The sequence below is a fragment of the Panicum hallii genome, chromosome 9 (assembly GCF_002211085.1).
Source record: "Panicum hallii strain FIL2 chromosome 9, PHallii_v3.1, whole genome shotgun sequence".
NCBI lineage: Eukaryota > Viridiplantae > Streptophyta > Magnoliopsida > Poales > Poaceae > Panicum > Panicum hallii.
This window is the reverse complement of record NC_038050.1, coordinates 8,618,323-8,631,041: the sequence shown is the minus strand read 5'-3', so window position 1 is coordinate 8,631,041 and position 12,719 is coordinate 8,618,323. Positions and strand designations below refer to the sequence as shown.

Here is a 12,719-nt window from a genome sequence, read left to right as displayed (position 1 = left end):
CAATGGTGTTTTATAGGTGAAGTAAATAATTATGATGGCATGCCATCTTAGTTTATTTCTTCTCCTAAATTAATTATGCATAATGCCATTCTAGTTTATTTTATCAAATTTATTTATCGATCCAATGATCCAAAATAAATATAACTTACATCTGTACACGTCAGTCCCAAACGATTATTTCTCCATCAGTCCAACTTTTAGCCCGCTCTCCAAAACATTCGGGGCCTAGGTTACCGGTTACCCATCTCTCTCCTTTCTTCCCCGCATTGTCTTTCTCTCTTCTTATCTCAATCGCAGCACGGCGGCTTCTCTTTCCCTCTCCTTATCTCAATCGCAACACGGCGGCGGACCGTCAGCATGCTCCAACGCCGGCCGCTCACCCACTCCGCCTCTAGGCCCCCTCTCCCAGCCGGCTTGCGCGCACCCTCCGCCACCTGCTCGCGAGCGCACCGCCTGAGCTCCGCGGCGCCGCAGCCTTACCGCACACGGCCGTCAGCGCTATGCTCCACCTCCAGCTCGCCACCGGCTTGCGCGAAAGCTCCGCTTGCGACCTGCTCCGCCACTAGCTCCTCCCACCGTCCCCAGCTCGCGCAGATGCTTCACCGCCGGCCTGCGCGCCTGCCACCGCCAATCTCACCTCCGATTAGGGCTCGGCAGCTCCACGATGCGCCGCGGCAAAAGCTGGGGCTTGGGCGCTCAAGCCTCAAGCCACGCCGGCCGGGAATCTTGTAGGGAGCTTAAGAACTGCTACGCGGGATCAATAGGGTGGACAACCACGTTGACCCGTGGGGTATTTAGCTATTTACTATTCTTACGGATGATATTTTTTAAAGTTATTTTTATTTTAACTTGTACATATTTATCACTTTTCTTCGTATGAAGCTAATTATTTACTAAAACCACCAACGTGGCACACCAGATCAGCCAGCCAGCGTGGAGAGGGCACGCAAAAAGACCTCGGTGCTCGTGCCTTTTTCCATCCACCGTTTTTCTACCTCCGGCTCTCTCTTCGCACCATGACTTCTCCGCTTCTCTTTTCTTTGTTCCAAGAAAAACAGCAAGCAAGTTGACCTCCTTCCATTCATTCTATACACAGATACATAAAAAAGGTATGATGGTCTTTTCACGTGCTCCCTCTCCACGCTGGCTGGCTAATCTGGCATGCCACGTCGGCGATTTTGGTTAATAATTAGCTTCGCGTGAAGAGGAATGGTAAATATATAGAAGCTAAAATAAAAATAGTTGTCAAATAAATATCATCCGCAAAATAGCAAATAGTTAAATACTCCATGAGTCAACGTGGCTGTCCACGCTGCTGATCCCGCGTAGCAGTTCTTAAGCTCCCTACGAGATTCCCGGCCGGCGGCGAGGAACCGCAGCGCACAGGCGGCCTAGGCCTCATCGCATCGTCGCGGAGGGCGGACTAGGACGCCTTGCGCTACCGCCACCACCAAAACTCCGGCCGCTTGTGGTGGCGCCGGTGGCCAGCGGCGGATGGGAAATGAGAGGTCTAATCTGCAAACATTTGGGGGTTTTATTGTAAAATGCTGGATCGATTTGGGGGTCCATTGTAAAAATTCGGATCGCGATTGATAAAAGCTTTCCAGTTTGGGGGCTTTACTGTAAAATATTAGATCGTGATTAATGGCTGCGATCTATTTTAGGGAGTTTATGATAATTTAAGGGGTCATCTGTAAATTTTGCTGGGACCTGCACGCGGGGAGGCGGAAGGACACCGGCGGCGGAGGCTCCGCAGAACGGCCGCCTGCAATGGCGAGGTCGCGCCCGCCGCCGCCGCCGGCGCGCCCGGGAAACCACGGGCTGTTTTTAACGCCGGAGGCCTCTCGCCGACCAGATGGATCTCTTCTGCGGCGGCGGAGGGCCGTGGTGGGGTCCGGGCGGATGGGCGCCGACGGCGTCCTCTGCCTCTGCCACATGGCGCTGTCGTGCGCCCGCTTCGACGTCGGCCGCGTCGCCGGCGCCTGCGTGGGCAATGGGCATGCGCCCCGGCCGGAGCCGCCCGCCACCTCGCCAACATGATGTAGCCGGCTAGCCGCCTAGTAGCTGCGGGCTCTGCGGTTGTTGTCCGCCGCCAGCCGCCGCGCTCTTCACTCTTCAGCGAACATGGATGTCGCCCGCGTACCTCCGGCCGCCGGCGTAGAATGCCGTGTTTCCTTCCAGTTGCCGTTGTTCAGGCCTTAGCAGGTTTCCGTGTTTCCTTCTCTCCAAATCATCCTGCACCCCCCCTTTTTTTTCTTTTCTTCTCCTGTGATCTTTCTCTGTCTGTAAGAACGTTGGTATTTCCGTTCTTTTAATGGAAATGGGGTGCGCCTCGATTCGAAAAAAAGAACATTCGTTTTTCTTAATGAATGAATGCTGAGGTTTGTAAAATGGAAAGTAACAAGACCATTGCATGAAAGCTTCCAAACATCGACAAGAACAATTCCCCCCAGGGTCTTGTCCGTCTTTTTTACCTGTCTATCTAGGCTGGAACTCTGATACAGACATTTCGTTCACAGAGAAATCAGCAGCAGGTGCTCTTTGGTTGCCTGGACCTCCAGACACATTAGGCCTTTCGCCGGAGCTCAACGTCTCGCCGTGCCCAAAGGCGAACGCCGGCTTCGACGGCGCGGCAAAACTCGAGGTTTGGCCGTGGAGCATGACGAGGACGTCCAGCATGGCCGGCCGGTCCGCCGGGTTCTCCTGCACGCAGAGGAGCCCGAGGTGGATGCACTTGAGCACCTCGCTCTCCGGTGCTTGGGAGTCCAGCGACGGATCCATGGTCTCCAGCGCCGTTCCCTTCGACCAGCGATCCCATACCTGCAGGCATGTAACGACATCACAGGATCGAGTTTATTCGGTAACCCATATTGTTGTTCCCATGAATGATCTTGTTGTATTTCGTGAGAGGGTCAGAGGAAGAGATTAGGAAGACTCACGTGGCTCAGCATCGTGCTTGATCCTCCGTCGTCTACCTCTGATTCAAAGCAGGCATCGGTGTTTCTCCTCCCGGTGATGATCTCCAGGACCAGGACTCCAAAGCTGTACACATCTAGCTTGACCGAAAGGTGCCCCATGACTGCGTACTCCGGTGCCATGTACCCTCTGCAAGGCAAAACAATGCCGTGGAATGCTGCTGGGAGGGACGGTTGATCTAGGAAGTTCATGCATGCATGCTCGTGATGATGGAGTGTTACTTACAGTGTCCCGACGACTTGGCTCGTGACCGTAGTCGTCTTGTCGCCGCTGAAGAGCCTTGCCAGCCCGAAATCGGAGATCTTTGGGTTCATGTCGGCGTCCAGCAGGATGTTGCTGGCCTTGAGATCACGGTGCACGACCTTGACCTGCGAGTCCTCGTGAAGGTACAGCAGGCCTCGTGCTGTTCCGTAGATTATGCGGTACCTTGCCTCCCATCCTAACAACAGACGCTTCTCAGTCTCAGGTGCTGCAGGAACAAGCATGCTAATTGCCATGAGTAATAAGTGTTGACAAATTATCCATGTTAGCTGTGTATCATTTTGTACCGAAGAGGAAGGTGTCCAGGCTTCGATTGGGCAGGTACTCGTAGACAAGCAGCTTCTCTTGTTCCTTCAAGCAGACGCCGTAAAGCTTCGCGAGGTTGTTGTGCCGAAGCTTGGCGACCAGCAGCAGCTCGTTCTTCAGCTGCTTCAGGCCTTGCGACGAGGCTTTGTCCAGTCTCTTCACGGCGATCTGCCGCCCGTCGGGCAAGAACCCCTGAAAAGCAAAGTTCAGGTATCAGTACAGTTTATGTTGGGCAGGATTGAGTATGTTGCTTGGAAATGAAGTTACAGAGTTCTCTTCGGCGTACTTTGTACACTGCACCAAAACCTCCATGCCCAAGCTTATTCTCTTCGGCGAAATTTGCCGTTGCCCTTCTCAACGTTGTCAGGTCAAAGAGAAGTGACCCGGAATCTTCGTCTTCTTCGGCATCTGCAGATACATGTTTTCTTTTCATTATCACTGAATTAAGCTACTATTTTTTCAAATCACGTTTGCTTTAACTCTCTTTCCAATGTTCTATGTATAATCTAGTATGTTGCTAAAATGTAAATGCAGAAGCTGGAATTCTGACTGCTACAGAGCCTGACTGTTGCACTTGAGATCAAAGAGTGTGCAGAACATGCTTCCTTTCAGAACAGAAGAGCGCAGCGCATCGATACAACTCACATTGCTTTACTTGAGCTTTCCTCCGGAGGAAGACGATAAACGTGGACACAAGGACGCCAGCTAGGACGACACCGAGGACGACGGCAGCTGCTGACGATGCATTTCCCGCTCCCCTTGTCCTGTTCGCTGCAGTTACAAATGGACACGGTGCAAGTGGTGTAAGCATAGACTTGCCATAGTTGACGGCAAATTGACTTCTCCAAGTCGTCGAAAATTGTTCAGAGATACTTCCAAGGCAGTTGTGGATCACAGTGTGACTCGGTCGTGCAAACCCATCGGCCTCGTTGGCATGTTGCCACAGAAATTGCTCAGGAAATCTGGTAGCGTACCGTCGTTCCGGCCAGACGCACCCGCCGGAGCCGGCGGCGGCGGCGGCGGCGCGACGAGCTTCACCACCGGGTTGCTGTCGTAGAAGGGGAACACCTCGTACCTAAGGTTGCACCAGACCAGGTTGAACTGCGCGCCGGAGGTGCCGTTGAACACGGCCGGCATCTCGTCCCTGAGCCTGCCGAGGCACCCCAGGCACGACTCCGGTGCGTGGTCCGGCGTGCACTGCACCAGCCCGTAGATGTTGCGCACCACGGCGAAGTCCGTCGTCGTGAACCCCTGGGCGGAGGTCATCACCCCGGCGGCGTACCTGGACGTGGAGTTGTGCGCCGCCCAGCCGGACAGCGCGCCGACGAGGTCGGCCGCGAGCCCGACGAACCGGCCGGGGTCGCCGGTGATGTTGACCTCCAGGTTGAGGCCGTACTGCACCGGCGCGGCGGGGTCGTCCGGGCTGGCCAGGAAGTCCTCGTCCGAGAACCGGAGGAGGCAGCGGTCGTAGTAGACGGAGACGTCCCTGACGCCGCTGCAGTTGCCGAACGCGACGCCCGGGGCGAGGGCGAGGCAGGACGCGCAGCTGGTGCCGTTGACGTCGCCGCGGCAGAGCGCGAGGCCCCACACCTGGTCCGGGCCGCGGCCGGCCGCGCCGGTGGCGAAGCCGACCGTGGAGTTGGACGCGTCCGCGGACAGGGAACCGAGGAGCGCGACGACGTTGGAGTGGTAGGTGGAGTTGAGGGCGTAGGAGTTGTCGCTGTTGCACAGCAGGTTCATGAGGATGAAGGATACCATGGCGTCCATGGTGTGGTCGCTGATTGCAGCAGTGGAGCTTGCACGGTCACTTTACCGGAGTAATTGCTTACCTCAAGATACTACTATCTAGCTACTAGTCGGTAGTTGCAAACTTACAATATGATTTTAATTTGAATTTGTAAAGTTTTTAACTCACCTGTCACGTTTTGTTGGATTACAAAAGCAATTGTGCCACATCAGCCGTGTTCTTAAACCTAATCCTTAAATATGCTCACACGAATCATATGCATGCCTTGTGTACCATATGAAGGAGATCATGCATCTTCAGGCAGCGGGCGTTGGTGGGCAGCTCGGACGCCGGTGAGGTCGGCGGGAGAGGCTGACGGGAGCGCGGTGGGTGGCCGTACGTGGCACCGTTGGCAGCGCCGTCAGCAGCGGTGGTAGGCGGGCCGTGGGGCGGTGGCGGGGTGCCGTCGGATTTTGAGCTGGAGAACCGAGGGAGGAGAAAGAAGAACGGTCATGCATGAAGAGATGAAGGAAGAAGAGTAAAACGTACCTTAGGTTTTCTTAAACTTTTAAACTTGTAGCGTTGTGTAAAATACATATTTGGATCCCAAACCGTGTAAAGATATATGGAAGCAATGGGAAGATTTTTTAGGTCAACCCAATAACCCACTGCCTAATGTAGTTCTGGAAGGCTAAGCATGACAGCCACATCAGACACAATTCTGGATCCCTGGTGTTTCAAATGTAGCTCTGAATTTATGGTGTTTTGGCTTGAAGCGTTGTAACGGGTCAGCCTAAACCCACTTGTATCTTGAGGCCCACCGTTAGCTGCCGACGCGTGACCGTCCGCTTCATGGACAACCTCTGCAATAATAACGGCTTCAATACCACCAACCACTCCGACGTCGTCGCCCTTCCGGCGGGTCCCTCTCAGCCAACCGTCTAGCTCCGTCGTGACTCGTAAGCTTCGCCGCCGGCGCTCTCGGCCGCTCCCCGGACCAGACCTGGGGCCTCGCGGTCTGCCGCGGCGACGTTGCTGCAGAGGCTGAAGGCGTGGCTGCGGCTCAACGGACGGAGAAGAGCAGCAGTAGGACGACCAAAGCCATGTTGAGCGTGGAGGGTAGTGTCCGTCTTTTGTCTGAATGGGCTTTGGAAGATATGGTAAGGCGTCGTCGGTCTATTGGGTCTGAAGACGATCTCCTTCATCAGAGGTTATTTGAAGCTAAACTCTTATGAAGCTACTTTTACGAGGACTTCTGACAGCTACTTCGTCTTTTTTTTTTTTCCGTCTCATCTTTCCACATCCTGAAGGAGAGAGTTTCTGCATTTTTCACTGTAAAGAAAGAGTCAATCTGGTTTGTAAGGAAAACCACACCCTGACACCCAGAACCTTACAAGCGCACATTAATCTGTTTTTATGCTGCTTCGCCCTTTTTGAATCAAAATCATAGATAGAACCTACCATAGTTGAAACCACATGCAAGGTGCAAAAATAGAAATCATGCAGGTATTCAGTAGAAAAGGTCTCATAAAAAAACCAATATATGTAAAGGGACCGACTCATCATGCACAAATCATGTGGGAACGTTTGGTTTTAGGAATGAATTGGTGATAGATCAGGCAACTCATGAAGAATGATCTCGTCCCATGATCACTACAAGATATCTCAGACCAACATCCTGATAAATTTTTAAAATGAAACCCAGCTTCGTTTGTCAAATACAAATGGACAAACAAGCAAGAAAAGGAACCAGCTCTGAACCCTTGTGGTTTCAGTGCCGCAAGGAATCTTGTTGCGGACTCTATGGACTTGGCATGCCGGAGACGTGTAGCTGTGCTGTTTCATCATGCTTTTGCTAAGGAACATAAGGAACAAGTCCACGTCCATGTCACCTTCGCCAGCCTATTGTGTGTCCTATCATCATTGAACTTCTACTACAAATGTTGTGAAAGTCCATGTTGGACCTTTCAGAAAAAGAAGAAATTCCATGATGTACGATTACAATCAATACCACTGCCACTATATATATATACATACTGATTTTACTTTCTGATACGGGCATATGGCAGCTGCAACTGTAACTACTAGTATACCTAGGGTGGGTGTGGGGATGGTAAAGGATCTTAAAATTTAGCCTAAATAATCTAAGAGCCAGGGTCCAATTTTGAGCTAAAAATATACAAGGACCAAGTTGGATTGTGAAGAGACCACTAGGGCCATAATCCATTACTACCCCCAAGTATACACAATCAATGGGGTATCAAATCACGTTATGAAATTTAGCCTAACAGTAATGAACACAAATCCCAGGGAATGTTACACATCAAGAAACCAGCTAAGCTGGAGGAAGAAACCATTAGATCAAGCACTAAATTAGCAACACCAATGGATTGAATATGGGTGGAAACCAAGAATGCAAAACCTTGCCAGTTCAGATTCGAACGGGTTAGCGAGGCAGTAGAAGAATGCAGAACGGATGCATTTACAAACAAGCGTGAAAGCCCAAAGTGTCCAGCACCCTCTAGAACCAGAACCACAATATAAACCAGTATCATACAAACTGGGATCTCAAATGGTAGCATCAGGAAGTCAACATGAAAGAAAACGAGTATGCTGGGGATGTCCAAAACTACTCATGGTTTCAGAGTCAGACAACTTACAGAAGATACTCAAGAGATGGAATCACCTAGCAAACACTATAATCTAGTCTATTACAAGTCTGAAAACGAAGTCCCGGAAAGCATGCAAAGAACAATCAGTGCACAAAAGCTTCCAAAGTTCAGCAAAAACTATTTCCCTCACCGTTTTAATTGTCTCCATTGGTGTCATCATCATTATCCCTTTTCCTCTTGTTTGGCAGGGAAGATCCTACTTTGCTTTCAATGTTCTCCTTGTCATCTGCGTCAGCATCAAGTTCGTCATCATCAGCTTCATCCTCTTCGTCTTCAGCCTGAAAATGGTCCAAATTTAATTAAGTGGCACAAACATCTAACAGTAGGCGACATTGACTACTAAGTTTACCAAATTCTTTAACCACAACATCAAGTTTCAATCTGTAAACTAGACAAATGCAGGGAAGTCCAAGTTGAACAACATAGAATGGTTTGAGGCATGTATGTATAAAACCATGAGTTCAATGGCAGTTACAAATTCAAACGGTGCAACATGGCCAAGCTTACACTGGGCAAACCTAGCACCATCAATAGTTCAACACAACCATCTTTAGGGGAACAGCAAACAAGCATGGTGTTATGGGCAGCTACCCAGACGTTAAACAAAATCAAGGTACCGGTAGAAATCGCACAGCCCAAGAATTGTGAGGTCTCTGCAAGTAAATTCAAATTATGGGGTATCTGAGCATTCACAAGAACAAATAACTAGGCAACACAAGGCATAAAAAGAGAAGTGTCAAGGTCTCAGAAGTAAACTCAAATTATGGGGTATCGGAGCATTCACATGAACAAATAACTAGGCGACAAGGCATAAAAGGAGAAACGTCAAGGTCTCTGCAAGTAAACTCAAATTATGGGTTATTGTAGCATTCACAAGAACAAATAACTAGGCGACAAGGCATGAAAAGAGACATGTCAAACCTTGATGATAGTCAACAGCAAGAAATACCAAGACATGGAAATATCAGCATGATAATAGCAGGAAGTGGCAAATCGTCTATGTAGAAGATCAAACAGCACAGAGTTACACATAAATGTATACTACCAAAAAACACCTCAAGTTATACATTCTAGCCATAACATAGTTAGTAACCGGCAGAATAATATTTCAGTTAGAAAAGTGCTCCTTCACAAGACGCAAGGATTTCAACCAACTTTTTATAACCTTTGCACATAGATTTGCTTCCATGCACCAAAAGAACAACAAATATGATATAAAACTATCTTTGATACCAGGGTTTTCATATTGTCCAATAAAAAACCAACTATTACTCGTCTCATATTGAATGATTCAACAACAATGAATACTGAAAAATGAGAGTGAAAAAATACATAGATTGATCAACTTCAATGTGTAAAATGGTGCACAAGCAAAGAGGTCTAAATATAAAAGAAAATAAATAGAGGACCAGAATTGCAAAGGAACGTCATGCAGAAGTAAAATGGATCATATGCAGTACCACGAACTTTTAAATTGACAGTGGCGCTCATGCAAAGGTATCACTCAATAGTCAATATCATACATCATCTAACTAGCAATGTAACACATATAGTATCTATAGATCAATCGAGTGAAATCCTCTTCCCATAACCATCTTTTGTAAATCAAAAGTTCACACAACTTCATTTGCATGCGATTTACAACCCATTTTTCAAGTTGGCGCTTGTCAGCTATAAGAGTTAAATTGCATTGTCACTTGTCAGAGTTGAATGCAACGTATGCAAGTACACTAATCAATACTGATGAGATTTATACGAACAAGAAAGATTTAGAGTAAAATCCTCACCTCTTCATCACCACCTTCTTCTTCATCATCATCATCCCCTTCCCCTTCCTCCTCACCTTCTTCATCCCCTTCCTCACCATCATCCTCTTCTCCCTCCTCCCCCTCCCCGTCTTCTCCTTCCTCACCCTCCCCGTCTTCTCCCTCCTCCCCCTCCTCGTCGTCCTCCTCCTCAACGTAGTCTTCGTCATCCGTCTCCAAACGCTCGTTGCCTTCGGCGTCGGCGCCATCCAGATACTCCAAGCTGGGAATCAGCGCGAAGACCTTCTCCCTGTACCCCTTGGCCTTGCTGACGGGGCACTGCTCCAGGTCGAGCGCCTCGATCCCGAGCTTGGCCAGCGGCTCGAGCTCCTCGACCTCGGCGAAGCGGTTGTTCCCCAGATCCAGGTGGCGCAGCGTGGCGCCGCAGGCCTCCGCGACGGCGGCGAGCGCGGCGGACCCCGAGAGGCGGTTGTCGGGGAGCGAGAGGCGGCGGAGCGCCGGGAGGCACGGCATGCCCTCGAGCGAGGATAGGCGGGCCCCCGCGATGGACAGCTCCTCGAGGGACGCGGCGAAGCGCTCGAAGAGGGCCGGGGAGGGGAGCCGGCCAGTGGAGGACTTGACGGCGCCGTCAAGGGTGAGGGTCTTGGGCCCGGAGGTGGCAGCGGAAGCGGCCTTGGTGGCGGCGTCAATGGCGCGCTCCCACGCCGCATCGTCCTCGCCGACGGCGGCCATCTCTGCAGTGACGGCGGCGGCGGCGGCGCGGGCGGAGCGGTGGCAACAGGGGAACCCTAGCTAAACCCTGGCGCTGGATGGTGCGGAGGGGAAGGACTGCGTACGGAAATGGATGGGGAATTTGGGCTGGTGATGCTGCGGTGGGACGTGGGTGGTCGTGAATGGGCCTCGCAAGGATGACTTGGAATGGGTTTCGGCCCACGTCTCTGGAAAGAGAGAGAAAGACCGTGGCAGGCCCTGGAAATGATCCACTCGATGATTTGAGGCCCAGCAGACTTGATCAGTTATTTTTTGAAACTGGACTCGCTCAATTCATATGTCTTCTTCATGGTAGTTTTTTTCAGACATATAAGGCCATTGGCCCAGCTTTATATTGAAAGCAGATCGTTTACTGGGGTTACCAGTTTACAAGTAAAAGGTTCAGGAAGCTAGGAGCAGGCGAGCATCCTAGTAAAAAGAGCTCACTCTCTGAACACCTTCTAGAAACCAGGCAAGAGGCGCACACACAAGCGTTCAAACTTTTTAACTGAAACAACTTCTGAACCAGCTAGATTATATAAAGACAGAAGAAACTGCGGTGATAGCATCAACTAGATCGCCAAGACTGAGTTCGCAGCTTCAAATGTTGAACCTCCTGCTCGATCCGAAGGCCGCCCATCCCCCTTTTCCAGGATAGCCCATCTCTGCATAAAGGAGATTACACGAAAGATACCTACATCAGGTGAAGAAACTAACACATTATTAAAGAGAAAACAGCGAGACCCTCTTTGTGCCCCCTCTAGAAAGTTTTCCTGCCAGTCAGCGACACTTGCAGGAGTTCTACGCCACTTCTGTGTATCACTACAAGCACACCAAACAAACTGCGCTAGCGCGCATCTGAAGATGATGTGGTCAGTCGTCTCCTCCCGGCCACACATTTTACAGGCAATCTCACCCGGCCAATTCCTTTTGCGCAGCTGCTCTGCCGACTATATTTTATCATTACATACTTGCCAGAGAAGATTTTGATTTTTAGGGGAAGGCTGGCCTCCCAAACCACCATCAACCATCTATTGTCCATTCCGGGAAACAGCAACTCTTTGTATAGTGAGGCGGTCGAGAAACGCCCTGTCTTCTCAAAGATCCAGGCAACTCTTGTCTTTCTCCGGGACCAGAATAACGCCATCAACTATTTCAGTCAAACTTTCCCACTCCTCTATCTCCCTCTCGCCAAAGTTTCTTCTAAACATAAGGTCAAGATCCCCCGAGCTCAAAACTTCGTAAACAGACCAATCTTGCTGTCGGCAGATCTAAAAAATGTTTGGGGAATTGATTTTTAAGCGGACAGTCACTAATCCATGCATCCCACCAAAACCTCGCCTTCTTGCCATCCCCCGACACATAACGTAAGCCTTTCAAGCAACATTCTCCAACTTCTAACAGGCCTCTCCAGAACTGAGAGCCAGCTTTGTTTCTGCAGCTGAAAAAGCTTTTCCCTCTCAAATATTTTCTTCTTAGAAGGTTGCAGCATATACTATCCTCCTAATTTTCAAGCTTGAAAATCCATTTAGCCAGGAGATATTTGTTCATCACTCTAGTGTTTGTGAAAGCCATCCCTCCTGCTCGTTTTGGTTGCATCAGCAGATCCCAACTTGCCATGTGGTATTTTCTTTTCAGGTTCGGTCCGTGCCAAAAAGAAATTAGAACGAAATGTGTCTATCTTGTGATGGACCTCTTCTGGCAGCAGGTATACACCCATCGTATAATTAGGTAAGGAACTGAGACAGGATTCAATCAGAACCATCTTCCCATCATAGACAAAGTGGCACTCTGCCAAGTAGGGAGTTTCTTTTCTACCTTCTGGTGTACAAAAGCCAGATCAGAAGCGAAAAGGTGTCGGCCATTCACCATAATCCCAAGTACTTCAGAGGTAGAGACCCAATGTTACAATTGAACATGTCTGCCACCGTCTTTTGTTCTTCTATTGTAGCCCCAATGACAAAAACTTCACTCTTCTGGTAGTTAATTTTCAGGCCAGTCATGTTCTCAAAACAATACAACATCAACTTCGTGTTTGTGATAGATTGCAAGCTCATATCCAAGAAAGTCATTGTATCATCCGCGTACTGTAAATGAGTGAGCCCTCCTTCAAGCAAGTCTGGTATAAGACCCTTAGTTTCACCTGCATCTCTAGCCCCCTCTAGCATGGTGGCTAAGGTATCACTAACCAGATTGAAAAGAAGAGGGGATAGAGGTCCCCTTGGCGTAGCCCTTTAAAAGTTCTAAAGTATTCACTTGGGT

At 49.8% G+C, this 12,719-nt stretch overlaps 2 protein-coding genes across 4 annotated transcripts; both read right to left on the bottom strand.

Moving 5' to 3' along the window:
* Positions 1 to 2,336: 2,336 nt before the first annotated feature.
* Positions 2,337 to 6,236, bottom strand: LOC112876001 (putative receptor-like protein kinase At4g00960). 3 transcript variants are annotated; one of them, XM_025940024.1, is made up of 9 exons: positions 5,819 to 6,236; positions 5,459 to 5,747; positions 4,518 to 5,320; positions 4,189 to 4,314; positions 3,830 to 3,951; positions 3,525 to 3,735; positions 3,202 to 3,415; positions 2,940 to 3,105; positions 2,337 to 2,820 (listed from the first exon to the last, which is right to left on the bottom strand). In XM_025940024.1, the coding sequence occupies exons 2-9, from the start codon at positions 5,497 to 5,499 to the stop codon at positions 2,479 to 2,481; spliced, it is 2,025 nt and encodes a 674-aa protein (XP_025795809.1). In that variant the 5' UTR covers positions 5,500 to 5,747; positions 5,819 to 6,236; the 3' UTR covers positions 2,337 to 2,478. The 3 variants fall into 3 exon arrangements, with proteins under 3 accessions (XP_025795809.1, XP_025795807.1, XP_025795808.1); XM_025940022.1 differs by having other exon boundaries at positions 3,202 to 3,445; positions 5,819 to 6,031; XM_025940023.1 differs by having other exon boundaries at positions 3,202 to 3,445; positions 5,555 to 5,747; positions 5,819 to 6,030.
* Positions 6,237 to 7,764: 1,528 nt separating this feature from the next.
* On the bottom strand, positions 7,765 to 10,526 carry LOC112876002 (acidic leucine-rich nuclear phosphoprotein 32-related protein 2-like). Its single transcript, XM_025940025.1, has 2 exons — positions 9,729 to 10,526; positions 7,765 to 8,219 (listed from the first exon to the last, which is right to left on the bottom strand). The coding sequence occupies exons 1-2, from the start codon at positions 10,437 to 10,439 to the stop codon at positions 8,076 to 8,078; spliced, it is 855 nt and encodes a 284-aa protein (XP_025795810.1). The 5' UTR covers positions 10,440 to 10,526; the 3' UTR covers positions 7,765 to 8,075.
* Between the last annotated feature and the right edge of the window lie 2,193 nt (positions 10,527 to 12,719).

What these genes read in the sequence shown, in the direction of transcription:
- LOC112876001 (XM_025940022.1), bottom strand. Translation starts at nt 5,499, where the DNA reads ATGTGGCACAATTGCTTTTGTAATCCAACAAAACGTGACAG. An exon ending in AATCCAACAAAACGTGACAG is followed by an intron (nt 5,321 to 5,458) that starts GTGAGTTAAAAA and finishes TGCTGCAATCAG; the next exon opens with CGACCACACCATGGACGCCA. An exon ending in CCTGGACACCTTCCTCTTCG is followed by an intron (nt 3,446 to 3,524) that starts GTACAAAATGAT and finishes TTGTTCCTGCAG; the next exon opens with CACCTGAGACTGAGAAGCGT.
- LOC112876002 (XM_025940025.1), bottom strand. Translation starts at nt 10,439, where the DNA reads ATGGCCGCCGTCGGCGAGGACGATGCGGCGTGGGAGCGCGCCATTGAC. An exon ending in AAGAAGGTGGTGATGAAGAG is followed by an intron (nt 8,220 to 9,728) that starts GTGAGGATTTTA and finishes GACCATTTTCAG; the next exon opens with GCTGAAGACGAAGAGGATGA.